A 13,320-nucleotide genomic window follows, 5' to 3' on the forward strand; every position below is an offset into this window, starting at 1 on the left:
CGTGTGCATCGGCACTTGCCTCACATAATTTTACTGTATTCATACGTATAAGCCGCTTTCATACCCTGGTAAAAATTGGCGATGAGAGCTGCGTTTCAAAATACCATAGGAATTCTTATAGCCGGCTAAAGAAGGCTACAGAAAATCATATAGCTGGCTGTAGAATGCGGAGAAAATCATATGGCCGGGATATACGAAGCGATAAAAAATTATGCAGCCGCGGGCTATAGTTCCTATCGCCGGGCTTTACACTTTATCGCCTGGCTGTTGCTTTTTCGCCATCAATTATAAAAGGCTATAAGAAATTGTGTAGAAATTCTTGTGCTTTGGAAATATTAAGTTTGATACAGAACCACCTTAATATTTACAAAACACACATTATATTTTCCTTTAATACATATTTTTTTTTCATCAATTAAAATGAGAATAATCCATACAGGATGTGCAAACATTTCAAAATCATGAGCTGAATAACGCTGACTCCGCCAGATTAAATATTAGAGCCTAACACAAAGCGGAGCGGCTCGGCGACGCACTGGCGCCTACAAACCTAACAGGGATACTTCACGCATTGCGCAACGCGTGAAGTATCCCTGTTAGGTTTGTAGGCGCGAATGCGTGGTTCGCGCTGGCAGCCCGCCTGCCACGGCGCTTGAAGCAACTTTTTCACACCATAGGTATTGCACAGTATCATACGAAACTGAAGGCGCCCTAATATATTAGTGCGGGCATCCATCAAAAGTACGGAACTTTCCTCGAAAAATAAATCAAGATCTACGGCCCAAAAAGAGAGCAGTATTCCAAAAACTCACTAAGTCCTAGCATCCGTAATTAGTAACGTTTAGCATACACTTTATTGCCTGGCTGTTGCTTAATCGCCATCGGCTATAAAAGGCTATAAGAAATTGTGTATCCGGCTATAGAAGCTATTGGAAATCTTACAGCCGGCTGTAGGTCTATGGTATTTTGGAACACAGATTCTACTGCCAATTTTTACCAGGGTAGCACTCTTTCGAGCTCTGCGACACCCAGCTGCCAAAGTCCCCTATCCTCCCAAAGCCCCTCAGGGATTTTTAATGTCGCAGAAAGTGTGTGTTGTTTATTTAACTGTTCACAACGCCTTTGCATTGAAGATATCTACCCTAATTTGCCGTGCAACGCAAAAACGGCGTAAACGCCATTTTACATTTTTTGGAAACAACGGAGGTATCATAGCAGAAAGACATGTGTAGGTAGGTACCTTGGAACAATGTTTTTACAGAATTCTTTCGGAAATATTATCAAGAACTCAACCTGAAAATTTCAGGTGTATGGTTAAAACAGTTTTTATTTCATGAAGTGCACGGAGAATAAAACTTCGTGCGTGGGACCCGAAGTTTAGGTCATATGGATCTCTGAAGTTTTCGGATTGAGCATCTGAACACTTTAGATCTGGCTGTCGAGGTTCGGATCACAAATCTGAAACTTCAGTTCTTACATCTGAAGTACTTCAGATGTGAGAACCGAAGTTTTTCGGATGTGAGAACCGAAGTACTTCAGGTGTAAGAACTGAAGTTTCAGATGTGTGATCCGAACCTCAGCAGCTGGACCTAAAATGTTCAGATGTTCAATCCGAAAACTTCAGAGATCTATATGACCTAAACTTCGGGTCCCACGCACGAAGTTTTTTTCTCCGTGTTCTAAAAGTTCCAAGAAACGGGGGAAAATCTTGATAGATTTACGGCGTTCTTGCTTAGCACGGCAGTAGTGCCAACACTCCCCCACTTGACCCCTCGGTCCTTGACGTCATCTGACCTAACATACCTAACCTAAAAAAAGGACTGGCACGGTAAGTCTGGGCCACCCTGTAGAGAGTGGGCGGTGGCAAAGTGGTGTCGGGTTCAGAGTGCGACTTGCAAAGGTAATCTCACGCACTTTAACACGATATGCGTCATTGATTCCCTTTGTTACCGAAAAATAGCCAAAAAAACTGTAGGACACGCATCGACACAGCACATGGCACTCCGCACAGCGAGTCGTGTCAACTAGAGAGGTCTGACATGAAATTTTTGAACATAACTGAGAATTTTGGTGTTTATTTCCTCACATTTTAAATTTTAATGGGTGGTATCTAGAAGAAAATTTCACGAGGAAAAGAATGTAACCACTTTTGGAACCTCGAAGTCTTGTATAAGCGGAGTTATAGGCGTTTAAAGTTTCCAAAGTTTGTCCGACCTCTCCTATTGACTCGATCCAACCGTGCGACGTTCGGGCAACTTCTCACAATAAAGTAAAAAAAAAAAAAATCAGAAAAAATAACAGTAACGTAAAAAAACTGTTTTATAGGTAATTTGGAAAAAATTATTCGACAGAAAAAAAATTGATGGACTCAGGAAAAAAGCCGAACAAATAAAAAAGAAACTTGTGAAAACTTCCCATAATTGCGTTCATTTGTTGGTTGGCCCGCGTGAGATGTGGTTTCGGGTTTTGCTGTGTCTGACCATCCTTTTCAGTGTCTCCAGCTTGGTGAGCCTTTACTCTCTCCCCTCAAGCCCAATTCGCCCGCTCAACTTTTTGTCCAACTTTTCTTCCAACTTTATTGGATGAACATTTTCACTGCGTTACATTCAAATAAGAAAATTGTTTATTCATCTGAGTCGGAGAAAAATTGGATGAAAAAAAGAAACTGGTTCACTGGTAAATTGCAAAGCGGCATGCATGTCGATTCGCGTCAAATTGCAATAATTCTCATTTTTATAGTAAATGTTTCATCAGTAAATAACTTCTAAAGCTCGAGCTGGGCTAAGAGCGCCTTCAAATCCGGTGATACTTTACGCTTTGCCAGACAGTTGGTTTAGTTGCCTATCCGAACCGAACCCAACTAGGGTTACTGAACTCCTTACAACCAATCGCAAGTGTACTAACTGGCACTCGGCATTCAAGATGAAAAAACGTCTTATTGAATTTTTCTTTTATGAATTTATTGCATTTGTCTATCAGCCCTAATAAATCGTATTTTGACGGCGATTGCTAATTTCCTGCGACATGTCGATGGCCAAAGTGCGAAGTCAAGTATCTCCGCTTGCAACATTGCAAACTTCCCGTGACACGTTATTTTTCCTTGGGTAAAATAGTCGACTTAATTTCTTACAAACTTCCTTGATTTTTCTCTTTATTAGCAGAATATTCCGTAGGAATTTCAAGCTATATAAAGTTGGTTTGTTTTTATTTGAAAAAATGAAATAGGAGCGGAAATTTTGAATTATCGCGATGGAGGTAGGTGTACACGTGGTTTCGCACTTAGGTATGTGTACTTTGTATGTTTGGTTTGGTTTGATAATGTATTTTTACATTTCAGCGGACGACTAGTCAAAATGCAAGCACAGAGATCAGACGTGGACAATCTGGAGCGTGTCTAAATTGTCTGGGGAATGCATTGTAAGTGGTTGCAAGTAATTATTTTTTCATACGCCAATGCCGAAATTTAAATGGTTCCAGATTTTCCCTCTTGAGATGAAGAGATGATTTGAATCAGTGAGTTCGAAAACACACCAACTCGGAAAAAAAAAAATGTTCAGGAAACACCTAAAACTGCGCAGCTGGCGAGGAAATTAGTTTAAAAAAAACCTTTTTGGTGCCCAAGGACAAGTACTTACAGACTTTGTAAAGCACCAAGTTGAAATCGATACACCATGTTTGATGACAGAGAATTAAGCGTTTAAAAATTTCCGAGTTGGTGTGTTTTCGTTCTCACCGACTTTCAGATACTGATTTTTCATAGTCTGCCTAGAAAAATTTATATTTTTCGACCTGAATAACGCTTGAGTATTTCTATAACTTGTTGGGATAAGGCATATTGAACCGAAAAAAGAAAACCGCAAGATCGGATGGTCACCCGTTTCCCTTGAAATGGCCAAAAATTGGTATTTCTAATGAAATACTTCGAATTTCCCTTTTCCCGTCGTTGTTTCGAGCACTTCCGATTGCAATTTTGAAATTTCCTCTTGGTTGCAGATGCTTCTATCCATAAGTGTTACTATAACTGAGTGAAAATCGAAAAAAATCCGAGGAGGTGTGTTTTCGAACTCACTGATTCATTTATGAAACCTGGTGGGCCAGGCGCCTGGCGCCATCAGGTGTTATGCTAAAATTGCGTGCAACTGTTTCTCATCCTCTCATTGAACGGGAATCCAGTGGCTTATGAATAACCATTGGACGTATTTCTGCCAAACGGAACTATGTGGATTAAGACATGAGCCCTGAGACCCATAAGAATATATGCATAACAGGGCTCACGTCATAATGCACATAGCTCCGTTTGGCAGAAATACGTCCAATTCTTGTGTTGGAAATAAGGCTAAAATTCGTCGTTTCCTTCACAAAAGATAACTAAATTTCACTGTTGCCAATGTTGCCCGCAAATGGCATTTTTATTAGGAGAATCTTGGGCATTTTCTAGCTGAATATTTCGCCTCTGATATTTCTTCATGCCTCAATCAGAAATTTACTAACCACATACATCCTGAGTAGCATCCGCTGTTAAGAAAAGGGTTAAAAAATGCGTTTATGTAACTGAGAAAACTCTTGAAAAAAAACTGTTAAAATATCCGAATTAAAGGAAACCTTTTTTTACGGAAATTGTCATTATCCCTCATTTACATGATTGTTATCACTTGTTTGTCTTGACAAATCTTAATAGCTAAGTTACATACATTTTAACTAAATTCTAGTGTTTTATGTTGCATATTCTGCATTTGGGAGGGGGTGTTTCAGTATCATTACGAGTGATTTTTGTAAATTAACAAAATTTTGTGCCAATTTTTTATTTCATAACTCATTTTGACGTATATAAAGTTTACATCGATTCTACTTTTAAAAAAGAGGAGAAAGTAAAAGTTCCCTAGCCGGCACATTACAACAATTTTGAATTCGTTTTTTCAAAGTCGACAACAATCAATGCCACCATGGAGATAATATTTTTCCAAGGCGGCATGTATTACCGTATCCATCGCGCTAAAAAATAACGCCGCATGAACAATCGGATGTTGCCAAATTGATGTTCTCAGAAAAAACTTTCTTTCTCAGTAAAGTTATAAATATTTTTCATTTATATTTTCAGATACTTTAGATTAAAGTACGAACAAAACTCCCTGAAAATTCGGAGGAAAAATATTTGTAATTTTTCCCGAAAATTCTAGATTTGTTAAAGGAAGTTTGGTAGCGTCTAAAGGCTCATACGAAGTTCTTCATCAGCAATTCAGGTATCATCACTGATGAATCCGTTAAAAGGCATCATCCAGTGGGACAACTCATACTGCTTCCCCTCGGTTGTGATTCTTGAGATTTGGCAACACTGTTAAATTTATTAATAAAAATAATTAATTACTCCATTTAAATTTATGTAAAACAATCGATTCTTGGTGAGGCAGCATGTGCAGTGGCGTGGCGTGCTTTGCGATAAATCGATTGATCTGCCATTTAAACCTACGGAAAACGATCGATAGATAGGGTGTTCGCAACGAGCACCTTAATGATCGATTCTTCACCATAGCTTCAAATGGGGATTTATCGATATTTGATAATTCACCCCTCGTCATTGAGCTTGACTCACTTAAAATCGATATTTTTAATGGATTTAAATGGAGGAAAAACAGTGTTGCCAACTTGCGAAATTGCCACTGAATCCCATTTATCTATTTTTCCACTCTTAATAGAGGAGGAATCGAAATTATATCAAAATAAAATTGGCAGGAGCAGGTTGACTAGGAGCTTTAGAGGGAACAATTCGAGATCAGTCAGTGCTGCGCTAGGCAGGGAGAACTCCATGGCAACAAGCATAAGTTCCAATGGGCAGCAAACGAACCCGGCTGACGGCAGAAGTTCAGGTGAGCCAAAGTCTAAAACTGTATTTCAGACTCTAACTGTTTAGATTTGCACAGGATGGAACGCCGTTTGTACGAAAACCTATTTTCAGGGGGAGAAGTGATTTTTCTTGGGGGAAGAGCAATTTTCGTCGGGAGAGAAACACTTTTCAGGGGTGGAGAAACTTTTTTAGGGGTGGGAGACACTTTTTCTATGGGTGGAGAAGGAATTTCAAGGAGGCGTGAGAATTCTGTGCTCCACTCTCCCGATGAAAATCTTTCCGTCTGTTCCATATATATATCCATGGTTACCATGTTTTTTCTTATTGTCTTACAACTTGATCTATGTTTGTATGATCTGTCTTCTTTTTGGTAAAAACCTAGTTATTCTTGTTATTTATTACAATTACTCCTTATTATAAGGTAAGAAAGTTGTGTGCCTTCTTGTTTCATTAAATGCTTCTTTTAGCTTAATTTGGGTTTCCAAATTCTTCCTTCCTAAGGTTCGTTTCCTTCACTTTTCCTTTATTCTTGTCTTGCCTAACCTCTATTTTTTGTGAGAAAATGCGTAACATTTTTTGGTGCCGTGACCAGGATATACACAACGCAGGAAATTTATTTACAGTATTGATTTCTGGTGGTCTTTGTTTTGAGGTTTTGGCAATATTTCAGAAAGTTTGAAGGAATCTTTTCAAATTGTTTCAATCTGACGTTTTCAAGGTTTTTCATTTTATTATGAAGTTTGGCAACGCAGTTCAGTTGCTACTTCGATATCTTTCAGATAACAGCTGATGCTTTCTGAGTTATAATTTTATATGTTAAAATTGGCAACGGTTCAGTTGTTCGATATCTGTTTAGATAACAGCTGATGGGTTCTCATTTTTATTTTCGTCAAGAAGAAAATACTAACCTAATGTTGAAGATTATTGTTTTCCTTACTCCCCTTTGAGGATCATGGAATGTCATTGATGAATTTTTCTTGAATTACTCTTCATTGAATTTGCTCTTTCATTTGTGTGTTGTTGTATGCCCTTTTTGTATTGATGAACTTATTTACTAACATGTACCTTCTCCATCTAGACAAGACGATTCGATATGAGTATCGAATCTGCCAGATTCTTCAGTTGACTATCGATCAATCGACAGTGACTTTGGCCAGAGCTTGACTACTAGTTTAGTAAGTCAGAATATGGCAAAGTATCGGTATGACTACCCACTGATTGGGCGCAGAATCTGACCGATTCTTGATAGTTTGCGCAGCTATCTTCAGTACAGTGACTCTGGCCAGAGCTTGACTACTAGTTTAGTAAGTCAGAATATGGCAGAGTATCGGTATGACTACCCACTGACTGAGCGCTTGATTCTGTTAGAATCTCGATATGTCTTTCTTCACTTCAGTGATTCTGGCCAGAGCTTGACTACTAGTATAGTAAGTCAGAATATGGCAGAGTATCGGTATGACTACCCACTGAGTTCCAGAGTAAGAATTTTCGATGAAATATCGATTTTCTGTTTTATGGTTGTGCTGCTATTCAATCTTTGATATGATCATCTATGGTGAGTCTAAAATCAATGACTTTAAACGCGGTGTTTCAAATATTAATGTTAGTATTCATTTTATTTTAGCTGTTCCTGGCCTTTTCTCTTCCCTTCTCCTTCCTTATCCTTCTCGCACGATGGACTCTGATGCCGATGTGAGACCATTGGCTCTGGAGGTAACCAGTGAATCGATCCAAAGTCAGCTGGATTCCTTTACCGCGTATTTGGCATCCGGTAATATCTCTCCAAATGAACTGGAAGTCAGGTATAAGAGCGTCTTACCCCTTCTGGATAGGCAATCTCGGGTGATTCATGAATGGAAAAAAATTGATCCTTCCAGAGCTCCTAATCTACAAGCTTTCGAGAATCAGTATTTTCAGGCGCTAGCGAAGACAAAAATGCTTCAAGATGCGGCATGCACTCAGAATAACTCAGCTGCAGTTTCCATCGGTTCTCAAATTTCTCCCTTCCTATCAATTTTAAATCTGAAACCTGCGGATTTGCCAATCTTCAATGGAAAATTTGATAAATTTAAGGCTTATATTGATATGTTTGAAGCTTTGATTGATTCAAATGATTCATTAACCTCTATTCAAAAATTTCATTACTTACGCTCCTCGTTGTCGGGAGAAGCAGCTACTTTGGTTGATACTATTCGTTTTAAAGCTGAAAATTATTCAATTGCTTTAGAGGCACTTAAGTCTCATTACCAAAATGAAAAACTGAGTGTTCATCAAATTGTTCGAGCATTGTTTGAACTACCCAAGGTTTCTTTCAAGGACTCAAAATCCATTCAAAATCTTTCATTCCAATTTTCACAGGCGATTAATGTACTTAAGTCAGAAGATTTAACTCCTATTGAAAAGGATCCATTTTTATCTTATCTTATATTGTCTAAATTTGATGAGCCGTTACTGCGGACTTGGGAGAAAAAATATAATTCGCGTGCTCCTCCGAAATGGAACGATCTATTAAAGTATCTTGTCACACAAAGTCAGTTAAGTCAGTCGGTAGATCATCATTTCCATACACGTCCTAAAGAGACTGATAAGGATAGAGTACAATTTAAAGGAGTTCAAGAAGGTAGAATTTCTAAGCGTTATGGGAAGGCTCAATCTTTCGTTAGTGCTGCTGTTAAGGCTAACTTTCAATCTAAAGCTCAAAAATCCAACGGTGTTACATCATCCTTGAAGTGTCATTATTGTAATGATTCTCATCCAGTCTACAAATGCTACAAATTTTTAAAACTCTCTGTTCCTGACCGTATTAAGGTGGTTAAGGGATTAAAGGTTTGTGAAATTTGCTTCAACAAAAATCATGAAAAGCAAAACTGTACACGAGAAAAATGTAAAACATGTAATAAAAATCATAATTCAATTCTCCATCAGGCAGATTACCATAAGTCAAGTGATACTTCTGCAAAGGCATGACTAAATGACGTTGAGTGTGATTTTTCTAATGTTATTCTTGCTACTGCATTGGTTAACGTTATCACTAATAAAGGACAGATAATTCCTTGCCGAGCCTTGTTAGATTCTGCTAGCCAGCCGAATTTTATAAGCATGAAGTTGAATGAAAAATTAAAATTACCCTTGAAAAGATCCAATCAACATATTTTAGGAATCCAAGGCATTTCATCGCGCTCCAATCATGTTGTGAAACTCAAAATTCAGTCTCGGTTCCAAAATTTTCAAATGAGCATCGTTTGTGTAGTTACAAACAAAATAAGTGAAGATTTACCACTTTATCCGGTAAATTTTGATCGGAGGGAAATTCCTGATAATATAAAATTAGCAGACCCTGATTTTAATATGTGTTCACCGATCGATTTGTTAATTGGAGCCAACAACTTTTTCAGAATTCTCTGTGTTGGACAAATTCCAATTAAAGGTCCATCTTTCGATGCAATTATGCAGAAATCACAATTTGGATGGTTAATTTCTGGATTATTTTCATTACGTTCAAATCATGCTTATTCACTCATGGCTACTTCGGAATTATTTGATAATTTAGGCAAATTTTGGGAATTAGAAGAGAGTTCAGCCTATACCCCTAAATTTAAAGGTAAATCTATCGAAGAAGTTGAATGCGAGAAACATTTTTTAAATACCTATAAACGTCTACCTTGCGGAAGGTATGAACTAAAGTTACCTTTTAATGATAAACTGCCATTTTTGGGAGAGTCTAGATCTCAAGCGCTACGTCGTTTATTATCTCTTGAGAAGCGGCTCACTCCAGAGTTATTTGTAAGATACTCTGATGTTATAAATGAATATTTGTCATTGGGGCATTTAGAATTGGTTCCCGAAAGTGAGTTAAACAATTCACGTGTATTTTATTTACCCCATCATGCTGTCATAAATGAGTCAAAATTGACTTCTAAATTGCGTGTAGTTTTTGATGGCTCAGCTACCACTACTTCAGGGGTATCATTAAATGATGTTCTAATGTCAGGTCCAACAATCCAAGAAGATCTAATTTCAATTTTACTACGTTTCCGAAAACATAAATACGTACTAATTGCAGATATTGAAAAAATGTATCGACAAGTTTCAATAGATCCTAATGATCGGGATATGTTGAGGATTCTTTGGCGTGACCGCCAAACTGGGGAGATTTTGACTTACCGCTTGACTCGAGTTACCTTTGGATTAAAACCCTCTGCATTTCAAGCGATTCGATCTATACATCAACTTGCGTTAGATGAAAATCCAGAGTTTCCACTCGCTTCGGAGATTACAATTACAGATTTTTATGTCGATGATCTCTTAACCGGAAATGATGATTTCCAGATTATCATTGTATTATGTGATCAATTGAGTAAAATGTTCAAGAAAGGAGGTTTTAAATTAGTAAAAATGTCATCTAATGATCCCAAAATATTGAAATATATTAAAGAATCTAATAAAGATGTAGGTGATGATTCCTCCATCCTCATTGCGCCAAATGATATAGTAAAAACTCTTGGCCTTGTTTATAATACTTTTAAAGATTGTTTTTTGATATCTAATTTATCGATATTTGAGCACACTAAAAATTCAAAAATTACTAAACGTAGCATTCTCTCTGATACTTCTAAGATTTTTGACCCATTATCTTTCTTAAGTCCGTTAGTAATACGGGCCAAGCTGATAATGCAAGACATTTGGAAGCTAAAGATTCTCTGGGATGAATCGGTGCCTCAGTCTATTTTTACTCTATGGACAAATTTTTGTTCAGATATGTTGTTAATCTCAAAATTAGAAATTCCTAGACACGTTGTTTCTCCTTATGCTGTTAATGTAGAGTTGCATGGTTTTTCTGATGCGTCTATCCGAGCTTACGGTGCTTGCATTTACGTTCGTTCGATTGATAAAGACGAAACCTCTCACTGTCAATTATTAATTTCAAAATCCCGCGTGGCTCCGTTGCATTCTACTAGTTTACCAAGATTAGAACTATGTGGGGCATTACTTTTATCACGATTATTGTCTCAAGTTTTAAATGCTATGCGGATGCCCTTTTCGGCGATTTTCTTGTGGACTGATTCGACGATTACTCTTGACTGGATTCGTGAACCTCCAAATCGTTGGAAAACCTTTGTAGCGAATAGAGTGGCTGAAATTCAGTTGAATACTAAAAATGCTCACTGGTGTCATGTATCATCAGATCAAAATCCTGCTGATTTAATTTCTCGTGGGGTTCAGTCTTCGACTTTAATAAACTCAAGTTTATGGTGGCATGGACCAGAAATGTTACATAACCCGGGTATTTTCCAACATTGTCATCAAGACATTAGGTTTGATAATGATTTGTCTACTGAAATGCAGTCTTCTTGTACTTCTCACGTAATTTCAATTAAGCCCTTTGACTTATTTGAGAAATACTCTTCCCTTTCTAAACTGATAAGAGTTTTTGCATATGTTCAACGGTTTATTTTCAATTCTAAGTCTAAAAACAAGCCATGTAGAAAGATTGGAGAATTAACAGCAGCTGAATGCGACAGTTCTTTAAATAAATTGATTAAAATTGCCCAATCGGAAGCACTTTCGCGTGATATTTCAGATCTGTCTTCCGGTGCTTTACACAAAAAAAGCAAACTTTTAGCATTAAATCCCTTCCTTGATGAAACTGGAGTTTTAAGGGTCAATGGTCGTTTACGTAATGCAAGAATTCCTTACGCACAAAAATTTCCTATAATATTACCAAATAGACATAAATTGACGAACTTAATTTTTAGACACGAACATTCTGTTCGACTATTTCATCCAGGCCCTCAAGCCTTGCTGGCTTCAATACGTCAACGGTTCTGGCCTTTAAAAGGAAGATCTGAAGCTTATTTCACCGTACGCAATTGTTTCGGTTGTAGAGTTGCTCGCCCCAAACTTCTAACCCAAATAATGGCACCATTGCCATCTCACCGAGTAACTGAGCTACGACCTTTCAAAATTTGCGGAGTCGATTTTTGTGGTCCTATTTTTTTAAAACCATACTGTAAGAGTAAAATAAGGGTGAAATCATATGTTTCATTATTCGTTTGCTTTGCAACGAAGGCAATTCATTGTGAATTAGTAAGTAATTTATCTGCAAATGATTTTATTGCCGCTTTGAGAAGGTTTATTTCCAGAAGAGGATTCCCCTCAGATATCTACTCAGATAATTCCAAAACCTTTATTCGCACTAATAAGGAATTGCACGATATGTTGTACTCGCTTTCTAATAATGAAAAATTTCAGCATGTTTTATCTAGTAACTCTATATATTGGCATTTTATTCCACCTAGAGCTCCTCATTTCGGGGGATTATACGAGGCTGCAATTAAATCACTAAAATTCCACCTAAAAAGAGTTGCAGGAAATTTTGTTTTCACTTGTGAAGAATTCCAAACGTTGCTTGCACAAGTAGAAGCTTGTTTGAATTCTCGTCCCCTAACAGCTATGAGTGATAATCCAAATGATTTAACACCTCTTACTCCAGCTCATTTTTTAATCGGACAAGAATTGACCGCACTTCCATTCCACTCTTCGAAGTCCAACATTGAGTCTGTTAAATTAAATGATCGTTGGGTATTATTACAAAATAGAGTTAAGCAGTTTTGGATTAGATGGAAATCGGAATATTTAGTTGAATTGCAACGACGCTCCAAATGGAAGTCTCCTCAAGCTGATTTAAAACCAGGTACACTTGTGTTAATTCAAAATTCTAGTTCTAATTTTTTACCGGCCAGCTGGAGTTTTGGACGTGTAAATAAATTATTTTACGGCAAGGATGGACATACCAGAGTTGCTGAACTTTTCACTAGTAACGGTTACTTAACCAGACCAATTTGTAAACTTGCTCCCTTATTTAGTCCCTGAAAGAATCTGTTGAATCCCTTGCAGGGTTCAAGGGGCGCGGTATGTTCCATATATATATCCATGGTTACCATGTTTTTTCTTATTGTCTTACAACTTGATCTATGTTTGTATGATCTGTCTTCTTTTTGGTAAAAACCTAGTTATTCTTGTTATTTATTACAATTACTCCTTATTATAAGGTAAGAAAGTGTGTGCCTTCTTGTTTCATTAAATGCTTCTTTTAGCTTAATTTGGGTTTCCAAATTCTTCCTTCCTAAGGTTCGTTTCCTTCACTTTTCCTTTATTCTTGTCTTGCCTAACCTCTATTTTTTGTGAGAAATGCGTAACACCGTCCCTGATCGTGAATATATCGAAATATCTGGAGGAGAAATGAAAAAAATAAAAAATTCTTCCCTCCGCCGTGCGTTCGATATCGCAACTCCTCGGTGCGGAGAAGGATCTTGCTGCGCCGCGACTGCTTTCGATATATCGATTGAGCGCGGCGGAAGAAAACGTTTCTACGCGTGGATCCACTTTTTTTCGCGGCGATCCACTTTTTCGCGGGGAGGAGCGATCGCGACTGCTCGGCGCACAATGGTCCACAGACTGGATTTAACGGATCTTTA

The 13,320-nt window shown here is 37.7% G+C and overlaps 1 protein-coding gene across 1 annotated transcript; it reads left to right on the forward strand.

Annotated features, from left to right (window-relative positions):
* Nucleotides 1–6,123: 6,123 nt before the first annotated feature.
* LOC140225596 (uncharacterized) lies at nt 6,124–13,013 on the forward strand. The gene is made up of 2 exons (XM_072305009.1): nt 6,124–6,263; nt 7,467–13,013. Exon 2 carries the CDS (start codon nt 7,517–7,519, stop codon nt 8,807–8,809), a length of 1,293 nt encoding a protein of 430 aa, XP_072161110.1. The 5' UTR covers nt 6,124–6,263; nt 7,467–7,516; the 3' UTR covers nt 8,810–13,013.
* Nucleotides 13,014–13,320: the final 307 nt, after the last annotated feature.

The sequence above is a fragment of the Bemisia tabaci genome, chromosome 10 (assembly GCF_918797505.1).
Source record: "Bemisia tabaci chromosome 10, PGI_BMITA_v3".
NCBI classification, from domain to species: domain Eukaryota; kingdom Metazoa; phylum Arthropoda; class Insecta; order Hemiptera; family Aleyrodidae; genus Bemisia; species Bemisia tabaci.

What these genes read in the sequence shown, in the direction of transcription:
- LOC140225596 (XM_072305009.1), top strand. Translation starts at nt 7,517, where the DNA reads ATGGACTCTGATGCCGATGTGAGACCATTGGCTCTGGAGGTAACCAGT.